Source organism: Gekko japonicus, unplaced genomic scaffold (assembly GCF_001447785.1).
Source record: "Gekko japonicus isolate JY-2015 unplaced genomic scaffold, Gekko_japonicus_V1.1 scaffold454, whole genome shotgun sequence".
Lineage (NCBI taxonomy): Eukaryota > Metazoa > Chordata > Lepidosauria > Squamata > Gekkonidae > Gekko > Gekko japonicus.
The window spans coordinates 973,068-992,862 of record NW_015173687.1 but is presented as its reverse complement, the minus strand read 5'-3'; the positions used below and the strand labels follow the sequence as shown (position 1 = coordinate 992,862).

Sequence of the window (19,795 nt, the reverse complement as noted above, 5' to 3'; positions counted from 1 at the left end):
CTGCATGTTTTTAATGTTGAAATGTTATAATGTTTGGGGATCCTATTTGGGTGGAAAGGTAGCATAGAAAATGTTTAAAATATAGGAAAATGATATAAAACATGAATATGGAGAAGTGAGTTCTGTCTTATGAAAGCTTACGTTGGAATAAGCTTGGTTGCTCTAAAAATGCCATATGATTTCTGGTTTACTTAGGGAAACAAAAATAGGGCAGCACAGTTATTTTGATCATTCCAAATAGCACCTGTTACAGTGATGCTTCTGTACAGAGGTGAAAGATCGAAACGCCGATTCCCGGACTGTAGGACGGGTCTATTTGCTTCTATTTATGCTGGGAAAGAGGGCCATGTTCTCAAGTGTCTGTCCTGCTCTATCCTGTCCTAGGAGCATCTCTTCCTGGAGCCCAGGAGCATCCCACAGGGGGAGTTCTTCAGACCTCGGAAGGAGGACGTAGAGGAACTTGAAGCAAAAGATTTCCTGGGCCAACCCAAGGTAGCATGTACAGGCCCTTCCATGGAAGAAGTAGTATTCTGATGTTTTGAGCCAGTCCTCATTGAAGTGATAACCTTGAGTCTGGGCTGTACTGTTTCAGGCTGGGACTCAATGAGTCCCCCACCCCATTCTTTGCATGTAAAAAACCAAATGTTTGGGAGAATGACCCTTGCTGACCTCTAACTCACTAGTTTTCTGTCTGCGGGGAATTAGTTATACATGTGGACCTTCCAAAAGGGGTGGGGAAGAGGAAGCCTGAGTGGGGGTAAAGGGGGCTGGCATAGGCTGAAGGTAGCTCCTGGACCAGGAGAAGACCAGAAAGAAAGCCTGTGTGTTATGGTGGTTAGATATCAGACTAGGGTCTGGGACAGGGTTGCCAATCCCCAGTTGGGGGCAGGGGATCCCCTGGTTTGGAGGCCTTCCCCCACTTCAGGGTTATCAGAAAGGGGGGGGAATGCCCCCTGGGTGCTCCATTATACCCTATGGAGACCAGTCCCCATAGGGCATAATGGAGAATTGATCCGTGGGTATCTAGGGCTCTGGGGGGGCTGTTTTTGAGGTAGAGGCACCAAATGTTCAGCATAGCATCTGGTGCCTCTCCTAAAAACCCTATCTCATTGGATTGTTGTGAGGTTAAAATGGAGGAGAGGAGAACAATGTAAGCTGTTTTGGGCCCCTACTGGGGAGAAAGGCAGGGTATAAATCAAGCAAAATAAGCACAATAAATGAAAGAGGACTAGGAACTTGGCATGGGGATTCCTCTGGAGCACTTCAGTCAAGATCCAATGTTTAACTCATAAACTCTAGTTTTGTCAATCCCCCTGTCCCCATTACAGGTCATCGCCTCTGCTTTTGAGGAAGACAGTGCCAGCAGCTTTCCAGGTCTGCAGCCCCAGGTGAGCTAGGGAATATGGGGGAGGCATGAGGGATAGCTCCAGGCTCATATCTGTGAGACAGGCCAGGGTTGCAGATGTCTAGTTCTGGGTTAGGTTCCTCTGCTTTTTGACAGTTGCATTGGGTGTGTGTGTGTGTCAGATGTTATCTTTTCCCTATCAAGAGCCTTTGGCAATTAAAAAAAAATAGGGTTGTGATAGAGATAGCTGCTGTTCTCCCACTTTCACTTTTAACAGCTGCCTGGCACAGGCAAATCTAACTGGTGAAGCTTTTCTCAGCATGCATTGCATGCATGCTGCAATCAGGGGCAGCTTTTCCCTCCAAATCCATTGACTGAAGTCTGTTGCACTGGTTGAATTTATGTGATTCAGGTGACTGTTAAAGGCACAGAGCAGGCAAAGTGCCAGCCCTCTCAAAATTACTTTTCATGAACAGAAATCCTTGCTCCTTTACTGACTGAATGTGTGTAGGGGCAAAGTGTGCCGCCTTCCAAACACACACACACACACACACTTGTGCAGTCACTTTGTTTGTAGTTCCCACTGGGACACCATTACGTCTGCCTTGTGGGCTGGAAGAAAGGTTGGGTGGAGAAACAGACTCATCTTTTCCATACCTGAGGTCATACATGAAGCCTGGTTTTCTCCACAGGACTGTTATAAACCTGGAATGGATCCTTCCCGGTGAGTGACTGGGCCACAGGCTGGGTGTTTGGCTCTGTTTATGGGTTTTCTTCAAATGAAATAAATTAATAATGTTCAATTCGTATTCTGGGTCGTATCTCAGTGGCTTTGCTTGCAAAAGGCCCCCATTCCCTCCCCAGCATCTCCAGTTAAATGTCGGAGGTGTTAGGAAAGGTATTTTTCTACCTGAGACCCTGGAAAACCACTGCCAGTCAAAGAAGGTGATACTAAGCTAAGCTAGGAGGACTGATGAGGAAGTTCCATCTTTACATGTATTTGTAGTGCAATCTCCAAAGAACAGAATAGGACCCCTCCAAATGGCCGCAGTAATAAACAACCAAAAACAAGAGCCACCTAATAAAAACAAAAGCCACATCAGGGTGTATATTTGGCCCTCTGGAAAGAGGAAGCAAAGGAATGGAAGCATCCCACTGAAAACGTCTTTCTAACATCAGGTCCATCAGAAGGCTGAGAGCAGAAGGAAAATGTGGTTGTCTTTGTATTAGCAGTAGTAGAGATTTGATTTTAGTTGGTGCCCAAGGTAAGAGTGTCAGTGGAAGCCAAACTGAGTAGCATTACCTTGTGTTGTACGGAAAACCCTTAAACACAATCTTTCCCCAGGTTCTTTTCCCTCCAGTTGAACCTTCTTTTATCAGCTGAATTCAGATATTCTCAAGGTAGAAAGGTTGTGTCCAGTTTGTTGAACAATTCTGAAGGACTTGAAAGCTTGCACATTGTATAATTTGTGTTGGTCCTAGAAAGGTATTACATGGACTTTGGTTTTTAACTTTTGCTCTGAATTGGTGTGGCTAAAGTGTGACCTCAGTCACAAAAAAACATGTCTCTGGCGACCTCTAGTGTGTATTCCGCACAAAGGTCGTTCAGCTTCCAAACTGTTGCATCTGATGTGACGACATGAGCTTCTCTAACCCCAAAAGCTTCATCTTTGATCTGGTGGTAATCAGTCTGCAGGCAGAAGATGGCAGTTTGCAATGTTTCCCTGTGTTAAAATCCCTCTGCAAATAGAACCCTCTCCTACTCTGCTAGTCTTCTATTTGCAGGGGGCTTTTTAAACAAGAGGGAACATCTAAGACTGGAAGTGACCACCTGCAACTTGGTGGACCATCTCTGAGCTCTGCCACCTCATTTCCCACCTTGTTCCACAACATGCGCAAATAAATTTCTAACACAGCTTCTCCACTGGCATTAGCTTCCAGCCATACAGAACCTAGGGCTGAATTAAGACATGCTGAAGCCCTAAATTATGTCAAAAAAACCCCCACAGCATTAGCAAAAAAACCTGGTAATTAGTCATTTTTAGTCTCTTTTTTTAAATCTGTAGAGGCCCCTCATAATCTGAGTCCCTCACATGCGGCTTGCTTAAATTTCTACATAAATCCAGCTCTAGATTGGATAGAGCGTAGTCCTATGTTCAGAACAGAGTTGTGAAATAGCTGGAGATTTAGGGGATGGCGCCCGGGGAGGCTGTGATTTGGGGAGGGGCCTCAGCAGGGTACAGTGCCATAGAATCCACCCTCCAAAGCAGCCATTTCCTCCAGGAGAACTGATTTCTATTGTCTGGAGATTAGTTGTAATAACAGGAGATCTCCACGTGCCACCTGGGGGTTGGCAAGCCTAGCTATTTGTGTCTTTTAAAATGCAGACATAGCAAGGGAGAGCTGCTTTTGCTCATGGACAGGGAGGCGATAGGGCTGTTGAGCTGAATATTCAGGCTCTAATGTTGCGTTTCCTCTTTGTGCTGTCAGGGGGACCCGTGCCTTAGGAACTGCTGAATATCAGACATTCTACAGGTGCAGCTTGCCTCATTGCTAGGTTAAGCTTCATCAGTTGAATCTGCTTCTCATGCAGAAAGCACAGGAGCCCTGCTGCAAAAAAGCTGTCTTGGCAGGTGTGTGTGTGTGTTTGCTTTTTGCATACCGTTTGCCGTAAGAAAGCATCTGAGGGTTCCTTTTCCTCTGCAGAGAGCAAGATGGTGGATATCATTACTTTGTGGCCCCTTACTACCCTGAGAGGGGCTGCCCCCTTAAAGCTGGCAGTGTTGTTTATGTCTTATCGATGGGCCCAGGCAGCCATGCAACAGGCATATTCGAGGGGCAGGTGAGTACCTGCCACTCTGGTCAGTAGTGTGAGTCAGGGAGTTCTAAATGCTGTTGCAATGATCTGAGGCAGCAGACTCCTACAGGCTCTGAGTTCACTGGGAGATCGCTATGGGAAAATGCAGTTGCCTTGGAGCAACTGGGTCAGAGCTGTGGGGACTGTGGCCCCGGTCACATGGGAGGATTTGCCCCGCAAGAGGGATGGATCGGGGGCACATCAAGCGGGCACCATCACATCGCAACATCTGGAAAGCGTCACCCACCTGTCCCCGATCCATCCCTTCAGCCCGAAAACGTGCATTTAAAAGGTACTAGCAACAGAGCACTACCATCCGGACGATGCGCAGCAACTCCAGCCGTCTGGTCAGGGAAGCGCTGGTAGCCCGTCGCAGCCAGCGCCGTCCCCCATCCCACGCATGCGGTTTGCTGCACAACGTGTGATCGGCTGCCAGAGTGGAAGAGCAAATCGGCGCCCTCAGTATCGTTATGGATGTCTAAGATATGGGAGTGTTATATTTTAGAAAAAAACTACAGACTGTTACAACTTGAACATAAAAACTATCAATCAACTTTTGTTGAAAAATGGTTTCCGGTCATAAGTTACATGGCACAGAATGGAATTGTTCCTGCTTGCTTAGTTTCATCTGAAGTGTTTATTGTATAAACCCCAGACTTAGAGTATGTTTTAATTTTGATCAGTAAACACTACCTAGTTGAACTCAAATGCTTTCATTTATATAAGATGGTTGCTAACCAAACTGCATTATTAGAAAACATGTTAAGAGTTTTAAATCGTTAAGTCTTAGATAGGTATACTGAATAGAATATCAAGAATATTATTAATGTTAAATAGTTTGTATTGTTTGGGATTCTCTGTATCAATTGTTTTATATTTATTTAATAAAAATTATTTTAAAAAGAAAAAGAAATGTCCACATCGATTATGGTTAAACTTTGGTTGCGTGTTTCTCTCTCTCTCAGAAAGTCTGCATCCCAGCCTCCCACCTGGAGCCCATGAGCTTTGCTGGACGTAGCAAAGGGGTAAGGTGGCATTACATTTTCATCTCTTCATCGAGAATCCACTTTCATCCCATGTCTGTCACCACATTCCAACTCTCTTATTCTGCATGCGGGACCAGCTGATGGGCAGCAGCATAGGCCTCAGTGGGAAGGGTCAGGGTTTATTTCTTGATGAATCTCTCACTCCTTGAAACCCATTGTACCCAGAGTTCTCACTGCTGCAGGAGCCTGTGTCTGTTTCATCCTCTTCCTCACCTGATTCCTCCAAACTTGTCTATTACCCATCCTTAATGTACCAGGTTGTGTCTAGTGGTGCTGCCTGGTCTGCCTGCGACTTGGAACTTCTTTACAGATCAGGGTTACCAACCTCCAGGTGGTGGCCGGAGATCTCCAGGAATTACAGCTGATCTCCAGGCTACAGAGATCAGTTCCCCTGGAAAGAATGGCAGCTTTGGAGGCTGGACTGTATGGCATTAGGCCATGCTGAGGTCCCTCCTCCTCCCCAAAGCCCTCCCTCCCTCCCCTGGTTCCACCCTCAAACTCTCCAGGAATTTTCCAACCAGGAGTTGGCAACCCTGCCCCAGATTCCCTACCACCACTGGCTGCCCACGACCATTAGGATTGCCAGCTGACCAGGGGAGTACTATGTCCAGCTATCAGCAAGCAAAACTACACTGAGAGAAGAAAAAAGATTTTCACCTGCCATAACCAGGCCAATTGACATGTTACAGTCCACCCAGGTTGTACATGCATTCCTTGTGAGTTGTGGGTTCCTTTCCATACCCAAAATCGGGGTTCCCAATTTAAACCAGGACCATGGGGGAAAGGGGCTTCAGCCTCCCCGCTGGGGCTGTTTCAGGTTGGGAAACCATCGGAGAAAGACTGAAGTGGTCTCCCCACATGCCCCAGTACCAGTCAACACACACGGGAGAATGAAGGGCACAAAATGGGGGACCCCAGAAACACAACTTGTATAAGGCTTCAAGGTGGGAAACAGCCAGAACTGTGGTATTAAAAGCTGCTGATAAAGACACATGGTGGCAGGAGCCAGCTGAAGCGCTGACAGCCCTGTTAGCCTTTTGCAGATGTTCCTGCACTCCTGCAGTCCTGAACTTGGCATGTTTCACTCCTTCCCTCTCTGTGTTCTTGCAGGAAATCCACCGTGGCATCCCCCTTCCCCCGGAGAAAGTGCCCTCCAGCCGGCCCCCTGAGAGGCCAAGGATGGAGCCCCCAGGTCAGCGGCACCATCAGAATTTGGGGGTGGGGCAATGTTGGAATTTAAAGTGGGGTTACGTTTGAATCCTCCCCTTCCCCACAAACCCAATTTAGTGTTGGGAACTTATCCATAGTTTACATGCAATCAATCATAGTCATATCAAATTACCTCCGAGCATGGACATAGTGTCTTTCCATGACTGTTAAATAACCATAAACTGCATAGCTGGGATTATTGAAGAAATGCCTTTTATTGCTGGCAATGTTCTTTTGCCTTTAAATCTACAAGACACGCAGAAATGTAAGAAGCAGAGCTGCCTTTTCCCTGCTCCCTCATGCTGGGCAGAGACATAGTTGTTGAAGGCTTTGTTTCACCAGAGAAATATTAGGTGCACTGGAGCTCTTCCAGGTGAACAAAAGGAGGCAGATCTTGACAGGGAGGACTGGTGGGGAGACTGAATTTCAGCTCTGTTGGGTATTACAAGTTGAAAACACTCAGTATGTCTGGGGTTAAATGTTTGTTTATGTTACTCACAGGAAGTCACATGTTTCTCATGTAACCAATGTTCTTTAGATGTGGATTGCCCGGGAATTTTCTCCCTGATCTAGGGATTTGATTGGGACTAAAGTGTCAAGGTATATTACCATTTTATGGCTTCTCTTCCCATCTTTGTTTTGGTGTTCTGGAGAAACAAGAAGAGTAGCCATACTTTCTCTCTTCTAGTTTTGTCTTTGTAGTGTAAGGATGTAGCCGATTATGCTCTTTTGTTATTTTCATCCCAGTTACCCTTCCCCATGCTAGAATTTAGTAAAAACTTTATATTTTAATCACACATGGACTCTCAGTCTGAATTATTTTACTCTGGCTCTGCTGGGCTATATTATCTCTGCTAAATACCATTTTTTCAATATCTCACCATCACCCAACAAGCTCTCTTGTGGGACCCAAAATGATTCGTGTTCTGATTTCAGAGATGGAGACAAATTGGGTAGTACAAACCAGATTGCAGGAGTGGTTGTCCACACAGCAAGCACCAGGAACTAGATACTGCACGATGGCAGTAAAATAATGCTGACGTTAGTGGGAGCTTTGAAAATACACCCCCTCCTGTCTAGATGAGGTGCAAACCTGCTTGAACGGCACTGTTTCTGGAACGACTGCAAAAAAGCAGGTTCAGGAAACCTTGGAAAGTGGGTGATCGGAGGACAGCACTGTGTGGCTGCTTCAAAAAACGTGGCTTCAGTTTGATAGCCAAGGTGGAGCAAAATGGCCAAGTGCGTGCAGCCTAGGACACAGGAGTGTACGATTCAAATCCACACTTGGTCACAATTTAAACCAGGCACTCTCAGCCTAACCCGTCACTCAAGGTTGCTGCAATAATCAAAGGAGGGATGGGGAAACCTTGTTTACTACCCTGAGGTCCTTGGAGAAAGGGCAGAATAAAAACATAACATGGAGATCAAGATAATGTAACAAAAGACATGAATTTTTCTTGGCAGGACCGACGGAGAGGAACGTGGGCATGAATGGTGCTGACTCCAAAGCAGACATGCAGGTAAAACTACAATCCCACCCTAGCAGGGATCCTGATCCCTACAACTGCAGCTTTAGCTGCAAAGAGCAATTGCCAGACAGCACAAATGTTCAGAGGGTGAAGGAGAAGTGCCCCCCTCCCGTGGTTCATCCCATCTTAGTTTGATCAAATACCAGGGTGGTTGTCTCTGGCTGGTGGAGATCATCACATTCCAGAGAAGAGTGCAAACACCTGGAAAGGACCCCAGGTAGCTTCCAAACCAGTAGCTAAAGAGGAGGGTCATTTTAAATTAATCTGTGAATTTCTGTCTTCTTTGCCTGAGGCTCCTGCTGTTTATTCCCCCCTTCCTCCAAAGCAGCTCAGGATGGCTTAGGTGCCCCTTCTTCATGAGGACATTCTGACTGCCCTGCCTCTTTTCAAAGATCTCTGAGCAGTTCAGCCAATGGCTGGCCCCAGGCACCTGTGACCCAAGGGTCGCTCAGCTAACTGTTGCCCTGAACCTTCACCATTCCCCAAACTGTATGGATTAGCCATGTGAAGGTAATAACCCTGAATTACCACTCAGGCATCTAGAACTAGGAAGGGGAAAGCTAGAAGCACAGTGCATGTACATGTGAAATCCTGTTCCTTGTCAACCCTCTGGGGTTGTTTTTTTTTTTTTAAGACAAAAGCATGTTGTTTTTAATGCTGCACTAGGTTTTGTTGCTGTTGGTTTAATTCCATAGCAACTGGGTAGTCTGTTTTTGCATCTTTAAATTGTCACTTGCCACCTTGCAAATTGCCTTTTGTAAGATAGTCTGCAAAATAATTTCTTCGGGCTGGGCAGAGCTTCCCTTCTTGTGTGCAGGTCCCACTGGCCCAGGAGGAAGTCTCCCCCACCGACAGCAGACCCATCCTGCTAACAGTCCATGGATCTTACACTGCAAGCATGCAGATGAGCAGTGCCCCCTCCCTGGCTGACTTGCGTGCCGTGCTGCTGGAAGAGTGCTGCCGGCAAGCCCAGAAGATGACACTGAGGTATGGTCTGTGATAGTCTAGATCTGGGGTGTCAAACTCATTTGTTATGAGGGCCGGATCTGACAGAAATGAGACCTTGTTGGGGCGTTTTAAACTTAAAATAAAAACATGCTTAAAACATTAGCACTCTTGCAATATTTTGTTTATCTAAAAGTGTCTGATAACTGACACCGCTTGCTCTGAATTATTGCATCAAAATGTCTGTGCTGTTGCAATCTTGAGTATGCCGTTCAGGTGTGTATCTGTAAGCTGCAAACCTACGATGACGCAGCAGCAGCAGAACTGGAAGAAGCAGCACTGATCTGCCCCAGGGGCCTGATCCGCCCCCCAGGCTGCATGTTTGACACCCCTGGTCTAGATGGCAGCAGGCAATGGACCTAGAGGAGAAGAGGCCATTGGTGGGGTGAAAGGAGAGGGAAGGGAGAAGTTCCATGCATAGTTCAGGTTGCCAGCTCTTTCTTCTGGCATAACTCCCACACCTTTAATAACTACAAGATGTGTAAAAAATCAGCAGGTTTGACTCCTCGTATCCAGAAGTTGGAGTGGGGGTGATCTTCACCTGTTTGATTTCTGCATATTGATTTTCTGCAGGCAAAGGAGCTGTGCTGGGGGGGGGGGAATCCAAGGCACAGGGGCACAGCATGGTGAAAAGGAGACAAAGGGTATGTCTACATTCAGACTTACTGGTTTCATAGCCATTCTGTCGCCCCAAGGAACTCTGGAAACTGTAGTTCTAGGAGGGAGGAATAAATAGAATCCTCACCAAACTACAATTCCCAGGATTATTTGAGCGAAGCCGTGACAGTTAAAAAAACCCCAACACATGTAAATGCCCTCTAAAGTGTGCAAAAGAGAGTTGTTGCCCCCAACAACTGGTGTTCAGAGGTGGTGGTAGAAAGTGCTGTCGAGTCATAGCCAACTTACTGCGACCTCATAAGGTTTTCAAAACAAGAGATGATCAGAGGTAGTTTGCCATGGCCTGCCTCTGCGTAGCACCCCCGGATTTCCCTGGTGGTCTCCCATCCAAAACACTGACCAGAGCCAGTGCTGCTTGGCTTCCAAGAGCTGACAAGATCAGGCTAGCCTAGGTCAGAGGTACTGTGTACTAAAACATGAGCGTGCCATTGTGTCGAGTCAGACTCTTTGCGACCCCATGAACTAGGTCAGAGGTATTGTGTACTAAAACATGAGCGTGCCATTGCAGCTAATAGCCTCTGACAGATCTATCCAGTGATGAATTTTTCTAATCCTCCTTTTCGAAACCAAGCTAGTGTCCCTCTTGGGAGGGAAGGTGGCGTGGGATAGCCCAATATCATCAGCTCTCAGAAGCTAAGCAGGGTCAGTGCCTGGAAGGGAGACCACCAAGGAAGACTCTGCAGAGGAAGGCCATGGCCAACCACCTCTGCTTCTCACTTGCCTGGAAAACCCCTTGCTGGGATTGCTGTAAGTCAGCTGTGACTTGATGGCACTTCACACACATGCGCGCGCGCATGCACGCGCGCACACACACACACACTGTACATCTCTGTATCCTGTGTCAGGGTTCCGCAAGTTAATGACCTTTTGCATGAACAAATGAAATGCAAAGGAACAAAGAATATTTACATAACACAATGTGTACAGATACAATATAGTGTATACATACGATATACAACAACATAGGGTGTACAAAAGAAGCCGGCACACAGGACATAGGACAAAGAGACGAAGACTCTGGATTCCAATCTTCGTTTCGTTGATACTTCTTCAGTTGTAGCATACAGCTTCATCTAGTGCTCAATATATAGAAGCCTTCATGTTATATATGCAGGGGAAATTATCCACAATTCACGTCAAACTAGTTTAAGCAGGGCAACCAATCATCAGTAGAAGAACATTCTTCTTTTGTACACTCTGTGTTGTTGTATGTCATATGTATACACTATATTGTATCTGTTTGTACACATTGCGTTATATAAATATTCTTTGTTCTTTTGCACTTCAGCATAGTGCCTTTGATTGCGTTATTTATACAGTGCTTTTTTGGGTTGTTCTTCTGCGTGAACCACCAGCCTAGCTGTGTCCCTGATCCCTTGCAGGTACAGACCTCTAGGCAGTGATGAGTTAATCCCAATTAGCAATGATGAGGAACTGAGGAAAGTGTGGCAAGAGGTACAAAGCAGCCACCTGACCCTCTGGTGCCAGGTATGTATTCTTTATTGCTGGAATTTCGGGCTGGAAGACTCCCACTCTGCTCTAGCATGTTCTTTTTGCTGTATACATCCAGAAGAGGGAATTAAGTGATGGGAGTCCGGGGGTGGGGAATGGACTGTCTTATGTCAGAGTAAAGGGGCAAGAATCCCTTTTTCTTTTTTTAAAAATACTCCTTTTGTTAAAACTCTCCTCAACCCAACCTGTCTCCATGCTGTGTTCATTTTCTACTTGCAAGGAGTTTTTAGAAACAAACCTACATATCCAAAAATGGGGTTCCTACACTGCATGCTGAAGCTGTGGATCCCATTCTATTCCCTCCAGTTTCAACCCTGTTGAGAAGTTACATGCATAGATCGAGACCCACTTGTGTTTTTCCAAAGGGCAAAGACAACAGCACAGACAGACGTGTTCTCTACCAGATGGTGGCACGACACTCTTACTCTGCACAGGGACTGGAGGACCTGAGTTTTAAGGAAGGCGACATACTGGAGATCCTCTCTGAAGGTAGAGCATTTCTGATTGGTGGCACAGAGCGGCACCTCCCCCTACGCCAGTAAAGTCTCCTCTGGGTAAATAGTGGGCACAGTATTTCTGTGTCCTTTAATAAATGCAGAGGAGATGTCTGCAGGTGCAGTTTCCCCCAACCTCATGCGGGAAGATGGATCTGCTATACTTTTCCATGATTATTAAAAGAATCCCCGGAGCCCTTCTGTTTGCCTTTGGCTTTGCCTCTCCTGTCCTCAAACCCATGACCTGTTCTTCTGTTTCCACAGTGAATGAGGAATGGCTAGAAGGGCGCTGCAAAGGAACCATTGGGATTTTCCCAAAATGCTTTGCTGTGCGAGAGACCACTGCTGCTGCTGCTGCTCTTCTTCCGTCCCCCTCCCCAGGCACTGTTGCCTCTCCTTCCAGAGACTGAGGGATCATTGCATTCTGTTACCGTTATCTTGAAACTACTTAAAAGGAAATAAATGAAGTTGCGTATTGTTACTACAGCTGAAGGCTGCAAAGTGGGTTCTGTCTACTCTGTCCTCTGTATTAAGAAATACATCAACACCTTGCACCAAGGTAACCTCCATCTGATTCCAGCAAAAGAGGGATTCTTTCGCTTGCAGAAGTGAGATACACGAAGTGACTTTGCTTATGCTGCAGAATTTATTCTACTACACAAGTCCTTCATGGAGTAATAGAAGCAAAGGAGACTGGTGCCTGTCCCTCTAGGCAAGCTGCAGTGTTTGATAAGAAAGAATTTTGCAAATTGAATCAGGGAGGGATCCCAAGAGTGTAGCATCTTGGGGGTATTTTCCATAGGAAGGAAAGGTGATTTGACCCAATTATTTCCCTGTGGGAAAAGGAGGGTTTAACCCTCCCCTGTAAATGGGTCTAGTGGGTCACACACGGGGAAGCAGCATCTGGCACAGGGACTCTAGACTCAAGTATTTCAACAGTGGCTGTTGACCAGGTCTGATCTAGGGGGTGCCAAGTGCCTTTACTGTTTGTTGAGAATATGGGGTTGCTTTAAAAACCATGAAAAGGCCCTGCTGGAAGAGCTAAAGGGTCTGTTTAATCTGGCATCCTTTTCCCAGTGGTGGTGAGAAGTGCTGTCAAGTTGCAGCCGGCTTATGGTGACGCCGTAGGGTTTTCAAGGCAAGAGCCCAGCAGAGGTGGTTTGCCATTGCCTGCCTCTGCGTTGCAACCCTGGACTTCCTTGGTGGTCTCCCATCCAAATACTAACCAGGGCCAACCCTGCTTAGCTTCCAAGATCTGACAAGATCAGGCCAGCCTAGACCAAATTATGGTGCATTGTCCAATAAGGGCCCATGAAATGCTTCCAGGATGCCCATAAGCAGGACCTTGAAGGCGACTGCATTCCTCTGCTCTTGTCCCTCCAGTATCTGGTATTCATAACATGGCTAACAGCAGATGCCGTTTTATCTTCCCTCAACCAAAGCCATTTTGGTCCAAGTGCAACACAAACAGATGACTTTGATATAAAAGGCCTAGCTCCCAGATTTTTAATTCTGTTGTCATGCCTTCACAAGTGTTGGTGTGCAAGTAGTGCCTTTTTGGGTGGGAAACCATTGAAATGAAATAATTGTAACCATATGTTCGCAGACACTAGAGGGGGCAGTTGTCTGAACTGCATGGTGGTATTACAAGCAACCAGATGCACGGCCGTAGTGCTCTTCTGGTGTTTAAAGTTGTTCCCATAAATTGTCTCAGTATTGTTAACAGCAGCCCTGTAAGGTAGTCCAATATCGTGCTTTTTCCATGCTACACGTGGAATGGTTAGGCAGAGAATGTGTAGCTTGCTTTAGGTTACCTGGTGAGTCTCCAGTGGAGGTAGGACTTGAAGTGGGGAATATCTGTTTCATGTCCATGATAACTCAGGAAAAGGGGGAAATAATTTGACCTCAGCAGTTTCTGCATATGCAAAAAGTAAGCACTAAAGTGGTTTGAACAACCAGCTGGCGTCCATTCTGTTAGGCCAGAGTGTTCCTTGAGAGGCTGGCTGGGGTGGCAGGCCTAACCATCGCCAAGTCAGTGTTTCCCACAGAAGGAGAGCGTCTCCACTACTTGGGCTGTGAGTCAGGGTCAAGTGAGGCACTCCCCCTGACTGAACCCCTCCCAAATCCTGAAGTGCTGGGTGCATAGTGTCTGAAGGCTGTTAAAGTCACTTTAGAAAATAGACGAGCAGAAAGACGAGGCACAGCGCCAGCATCAGAGCAATGAAGAAAATGCTTGCTATCCAAACGTCCTCCTCGTGTCCTCTCAGCCAGCGGGGGGATTCGGTGGGGATCATGTTGGTGAGGTTTAGCATATAGCCCAGGGTCCAGCCGATGTCTGAATTGGCCGCCTGCAGGACGAAAGAACACAGGGGCAATCAAGGCGGGAAACCATGGTGCCTTCTCTTCAGCACTGGCAGTCCTAGGAAGGTGGCACGTGAGGCGGCAGTGGGGTTCCTTTCCCCAGGATAGGGTTGTCAGGTACCCGCTGGCCACCAGCAGGGTATTGGGGGGGATAGGGTTGCCAGATACAGGTTGGGAAACTCCGGGAGATTTGGGGGAGGAGCCTGGGGAGCACGGGGACCTCAGTGGGGTCCAATGCTATAGAGTCCACCCTCCAAAGCATCCATTTTCTCCAGGGGATCTGATCTCTGCAGTCCGGAGATGAACTCGTGGGCACTCAATGAAACTGCTGAGCGGTCGGGTTAGAACGGATAAAAGGAAGTACTTCTTCACCCAAAGAGTGATGAACACATGGAATTCACTGCCACAGGAAGTAGTGGCGGCTACAGGCATGGACGGCTTCAAGAGGGAATTAGATAAGCATATGGAGCAGAGGTCCATCAGTCACTATTAGCCACAAGGTATAGATAGGAACTCTCATTCTGGAGCAAGTGATGCACTGTATTCTTAGTGCTTGGGGGGGTAGGGGCAACAGTGGGAGGGCTTCTGGTGTCCTGCCCCCACTGCTGGACCTCCTGTTGGCACCTGGTATTTTTGGCCACTGTGTGACAGAGTGTTGGACTAGATGGGCCATTGGCCTGATCAAGCACTGGCTTCTCTTATGTTCTTATGTTCATAGAGCTGGAAGAGACCTCCAGGGTCATCTAGTCCATCTCCTTGCACAATGCAGGAAATTCACAAATAACCCCCCCAAAAAAACACCTCCAATGACTTCTGCTCCTTGCTCAGAAGATGACAAAAAACCTCCAGGATCCTCAGCCAAACTGGCCTGGAGAAAAATTGCTTCCTAACCCCATAGTGGCAATCAGCATTTCCCTGGGCATGTAAGAAAGGGCCACAAGAACTAAGCACTGAAGCAACCCTTCCTGCCCTCCCTCTCATGATCTGCCTAAGGTCACAGGATCAGCATTAGGGCTGCCAAGTGGGGGCGGGGGGCGGGGAAACCCCCGCTTTGGAGGCCCGATTTCCGCCACTGTCCAACATTGGCTTCTCTTATGTTCTTAATTCTGGGGGGTTCCCAGGCCCCACGTGGAGGCTGGCATCTCTACCCAGGACCTCTGGTTTGTTGGTCCTAGCAGAATGGCCCCTTGACCTCACCTTCATCTGGAAGGCAATATTGTCCCAGGTGTCACTGCTGAAGTGGTAACCTTGTACGAGGAGGGTGAGGATATAATTGGCACTAGCACAGTAGCTCTTCAGGCGAGACTCCATCTCATTGGGGTAACTTGCCTTTAACTGGGAAGAAGCAAAATGTCAGATTTTAAGAGGAGGAAAAATGGGTTTGCTAGCAATTCCCCTGCTGTATAACAAGTGCACATTTTCTTCTCCTTGAGTGAGCACTGGGGGGGAAACCATGCTACAGTTCCACTTGAAGAGGGGGAAAGTTGCATAGGGAGGGCACCTCTTGCCGAGTACCTGTGAGATTACCCCCGCACTTCCTCTCCCTCCTACCTCCAACCTTAGAACAGTTTTTACATTTTGGGTTTTTGTATGTGTAAGAGGAAGGCTTCCCTAATCCTAGTTTGACATTCTAGCTACTATACCAGACTAATTTTCACAAAGCCAAGGGTTCCAACATCCCTTCCCACCTGAAATACTCTCCCCACCAATTTGCAATTGGCACATACAACTAACAGTTTAAGAAGTTGATCTGACCTGGCTAGTCCAATCTTGTCCGATCTCAGGAGCTAAGCAGGGCAGACCCTGGTTATTATTTGGATGGGAGACCATCAAGGAATACCATGGCTGCTAGGCAGAGGCAGGCCAATGGCCAGCCACCTCTGAACATTGCTTGCCTTGGAAATCCCTGAGGAGTTAGCTGCGACTTGCCAGCAAAAAGTAGTTGGGTGGGTCCTGCTGTGATCATGGTGACGGAGGGCACAGATCTTGCATCTCCACGTTCGCAATACCTGTGCAGAAGAATTTTGATGGGTGCAGTCTGGCATGCCTTAATATGGCACAGCTTGGGAAAGCTGTATCTGCAATAACTTTTGGAGTTCTTCCTTCCACTCCGCCATTACATAGTTCAGGAGCCCTGTTCTCCTTGCATCTGGTTGCCCTAACCAGAATACTTTGCTTCAGAGCTTACAAAAGAGACCCCAAGCAAGCAAGTATAGCCTTTATCTGTGAGCCAGGGTGTGTTGCCTACCATGTACCATAGGAAAGTACCCACCTCAGTCCAATTTCTGGCACAGAATGTCTGAACAGCATCTTCTACGGCAGCCAGCGGCTGCCCCTCAGTCAAATTCAGGAAGCTGAAGGTGTAGTAATAAGCAGAGAAAGCCTGGTGGACAAAGAGCAGGGGGTCAATGGAAGCACCCGTGTGGTGTGATGGAAAGGCAGGCATTAGACAGTCTAGCAGGGAGGGTTGAGGATGTCATACCCGGGAAGATGTTTGCATTGCCCTCAAAGACAGGAGCAGACACTGCAAGCTTTTGCTGGAATAAGCAAAAACACTTTGCAACACAGCTCAAGTCTCATGCAGCCTAATTTGTAGGCTAGCAACTGAAGTTTTCCCACATAGTGCATTGCTTTCAGTAATGCCGGGGAATTAAGCTCACAGGGAGAGGCCCTCCTGACTGTACCATCAAGAAGCTTGTTTGGTGGGTGCACGAGGGAGGGCTTTTCAGTGGCAGCCCCACAGGTACAAACCGCCTCATTATGGTGTTAAGGTTCTTTGATTCCCATCTTGCCCAGGGCACCTGAATACAGGAAAGACTGTAGCAGGCTATACATTTTGCAAGTAGGATCATCACAGGTTCAGTTACTGGCATCTCTGGTTAAAGGATCTTAGGCAAGGCTGCCAATTGGACAGGAAAATAATGTCCTGCCCTTTTAATAGAGGTTTAAGGAGTGGAAATGGGCAGCTGAAGCTTTTAAATAGCATACAATGTCATGCAATAACACCACCTGGTTTACTTGAGCATTAAAATAGCTATTTAAGGGCAGCTAGAGGGACCAGTTTTAAAAACCGACAATCCTATTCAGGAAGCAAGTGTCAGGAAAGACCTGAGACCTTGCAGAGCTGCTGCCAGTCGGAATAGACAGTATCGGATGCATTCGCCGTTAGATAGCTCCCTATGCTTATATTTTGTGTAGTTAAATCACAATATTGGACACAGTCAGATCCATGAAAGAGAAATTTGCACCCTGGAAATAGAAATATGTCTTTGTGTGAACCCACGAACCACAACATGCATCCCATCCTCATCCCTGTTCCCTCGCATTTCAGGATTTAAAATATATACCATATTTTTCGCTCCATAAGACGCACCTGACCATAAGACGCACCTAGTTTTTAGAGGAAGAAAACAGGATCGCATGGAAGAACGCTGGTGTGTTTCCCATCGGAAAGTATGGCAATTGTGCACTAGTGGCAGAGTTTGGTCCAGGAACAAACCACTCAAGCAAGCCCCGCGGCTTTGACAATCTGCCGAACTGCCATGCCCTGGCTGACTCTCCCCAATCCGCACCCCAGAATGGAAGCAGCATCCAGCGGCAGGCACGGACACCACACATAACGGAAAGTAAACGGCTGCACCAGTATTCAAGCGCCTTCTCTTCCCTCCCCCCACCGAAACTCCGCCCACTAGCCTCTTGACTCGTGGAGCCTGGCCGCCTCTCACGAAGAGCCTGTGGGCGTGGGGGAAAAGGCTGTGATGAAGGGGTGCAAAGTTCACCCTATCGGTGAGGGGGCAGGGCTCATAGGGGTGCGCGGGAATGGGGGGGTTGTGCATGTGAAAAGAAGCCGTCGCACTCACGCGCGCTGTGGCGCCTCGACGGTTATTAGCCCGCCTCCCTCCCCCCTCCCCCTTCACATTCTCTGTAGTATTCGCTCCATAAGACGCACACACTCCCCCCCCCCACTTTTTTGTGGGGGAAAGTGCGTCTTATGGAGTGAAAAATACGGTATAAACAGAGAGAGAGAGAGAGAGAGAGAGAGAGAGAGAGAGATGATAGATAGATAGGTAGATGATAGATAGATAGATAGATAGATAGATAGATAGATAGATAGATAGATATCCTAAGAAGGAAACCAGCTAAAGAAGCAGTGGTGCCTTTGGATAACAAAGGAATAAGGGATTGCTAAAGGAAGACTGAGAGATAGCAGAGAAGGACAATGAATTTTGTGCTTCTGTGTTCACTGTGGAAAGTATGGGGCATGTACCCCTGTCTCAGCCCCTATTTTCAGCAAGTGAGTGAAGAACTGAGCCAAATTGTGGTGACCAGAGATGAAGTTCTAGACAGGGAAATTAAAAACTGTTAAGTCTCCAGGTCCTGATGGCATACCCACGAGAGTTCTTAGGGAACTCAAATGTGAAATAATTGATTAACCTGTATATGTAACCTATTGCTAATTTCCAGAGGAGACGGGCCAGTCAGCCTAATGTATGTCCCAGACTAATTAGTTGAAACTGTAATCAAAGATAGAATTATTAGGCACATAAACAAACAAAACCTGCTGAGGGAAAATTGGCATGGCTTCTGCACAGGGAAGTCCTGCCTCACCAACCTTTTGGAGTTCTTTGAGAAAGTAAACAAGCATGTAGACAATAGTGACCTGGTAGACATTACATACTTGGACTTTAAGGCTTTTTACGAGGTACCTCACCAAAGACTCCTGAGTAAACTTAGCAGTCATTGGATAAAAGGATGAGTTCTCTTATGGAGTAAAAATTGGTTAAATGACAGGAAGCAAAGAATAGGAATCAGTGGAGAGTTCTTACAATGGAAGGAAGGAAGTGGGGGGGGGGTCCAAAAAGGAGTGGTATTGGAGCTGGTAGTATTTAGTTTATTCATAAATGATGTGGAACTAGAGGTGAGTAGTGTAATGGCCGAGTTTGCAGATGACACAAAATTATTCAGGATGGTGAAAACCAAGGCTGACTGTGAAGAATTCCAAAAGGATCTCCACAAACTGGGTGAGCGGGCGACAATGTGGCAAAGGAAGTTCAGTGTTGGTAAGTGTAAGGTGATGCACACTAGGACAAAAAATCCCAATTTCAGGTACAGGGTAATGGGGTCTGAGCTTGCTGAGACTGAGAGGGGAAAAAGATCTTGGGGGCACAGTGGACAGCTCAATGAAAGTGTCAACCTAGTGTGGTGCAGCAGTGTAAAAGGGAAACTCTGTGTTGGAGATTTTTAGGAAACAAAACGGCTGATATTATAATGCCTCTGTATACATCAATGGTGCAGTCCCATTTGGGATACTGTGTACAGTTCTGGTCACCGTATCTCAAAAAAGACATCAGAGAGCTGGAAAAAGTACAGAGGAGGGTGACCAAGATCATTAGGGGCAGGGCTATTTTGGGGCAGGAACGCACAGGAACGGAGTTCCGGCTGGCTCCCAAGTTGGCCACACCCAGCATGAACTCATTAGCATAATAGGCCACACCCAACAGCAGAGACTCATTAGGATTGGCTACATTAGGGGTGTGTGGCCTAACATGCAAAGGAGTTCCTGCTACAAAAAAGCCCTGGGTTTTGACAACAAACAAGGTAAACAGAATAACAAGCAAAAGGTGGGTGTGGCTTGATAACCACACTTCTGGTAACATGGGGATGTGGCCTAATATGCTAATGAGCTGTGTTGTCAGGGTGTGGCCTAATATGCTAATGAGTTTCTGCTGTTGGGTGTGGCCTATTATGCTAATGAGTTC

At 47.0% G+C, this 19,795-nt stretch overlaps 2 protein-coding genes across 2 annotated transcripts in view; one reads left to right on the top strand and one right to left on the bottom strand.

Moving 5' to 3' along the window:
* Positions 1-12,085, top strand: part of NOXA1 (NADPH oxidase activator 1) — a 25,919-nt gene extending 13,834 nt beyond the window's left edge. The window contains exons 5-13 of the mRNA XM_015423100.1: positions 385-492; positions 1,329-1,388; positions 5,168-5,227; positions 6,359-6,440; positions 7,922-7,977; positions 8,804-8,973; positions 11,052-11,157; positions 11,547-11,670; positions 11,940-12,085. Of these exons, the coding sequence (XP_015278586.1) occupies positions 385-492; positions 1,329-1,388; positions 5,168-5,227; positions 6,359-6,440; positions 7,922-7,977; positions 8,804-8,973; positions 11,052-11,157; positions 11,547-11,670; positions 11,940-12,085 (912 nt within the window). The remainder of the gene's footprint in view (positions 1-384; positions 493-1,328; positions 1,389-5,167; positions 5,228-6,358; positions 6,441-7,921; positions 7,978-8,803; positions 8,974-11,051; positions 11,158-11,546; positions 11,671-11,939) is intronic.
* A 1,133-nt stretch (positions 12,086-13,218) lies between these two features.
* The window catches only part of ENTPD8 (ectonucleoside triphosphate diphosphohydrolase 8), a 30,067-nt gene continuing 23,490 nt past the window's right edge, over positions 13,219-19,795 (bottom strand). The window contains exons 8-10 of the mRNA XM_015423119.1: positions 16,309-16,419; positions 15,234-15,371; positions 13,219-14,023 (exon numbers count right to left, since the gene is read on the bottom strand). Of these exons, the coding sequence (XP_015278605.1) occupies positions 13,841-14,023; positions 15,234-15,371; positions 16,309-16,419 (432 nt within the window). The 3' untranslated portion in view covers positions 13,219-13,840. The remainder of the gene's footprint in view (positions 14,024-15,233; positions 15,372-16,308; positions 16,420-19,795) is intronic.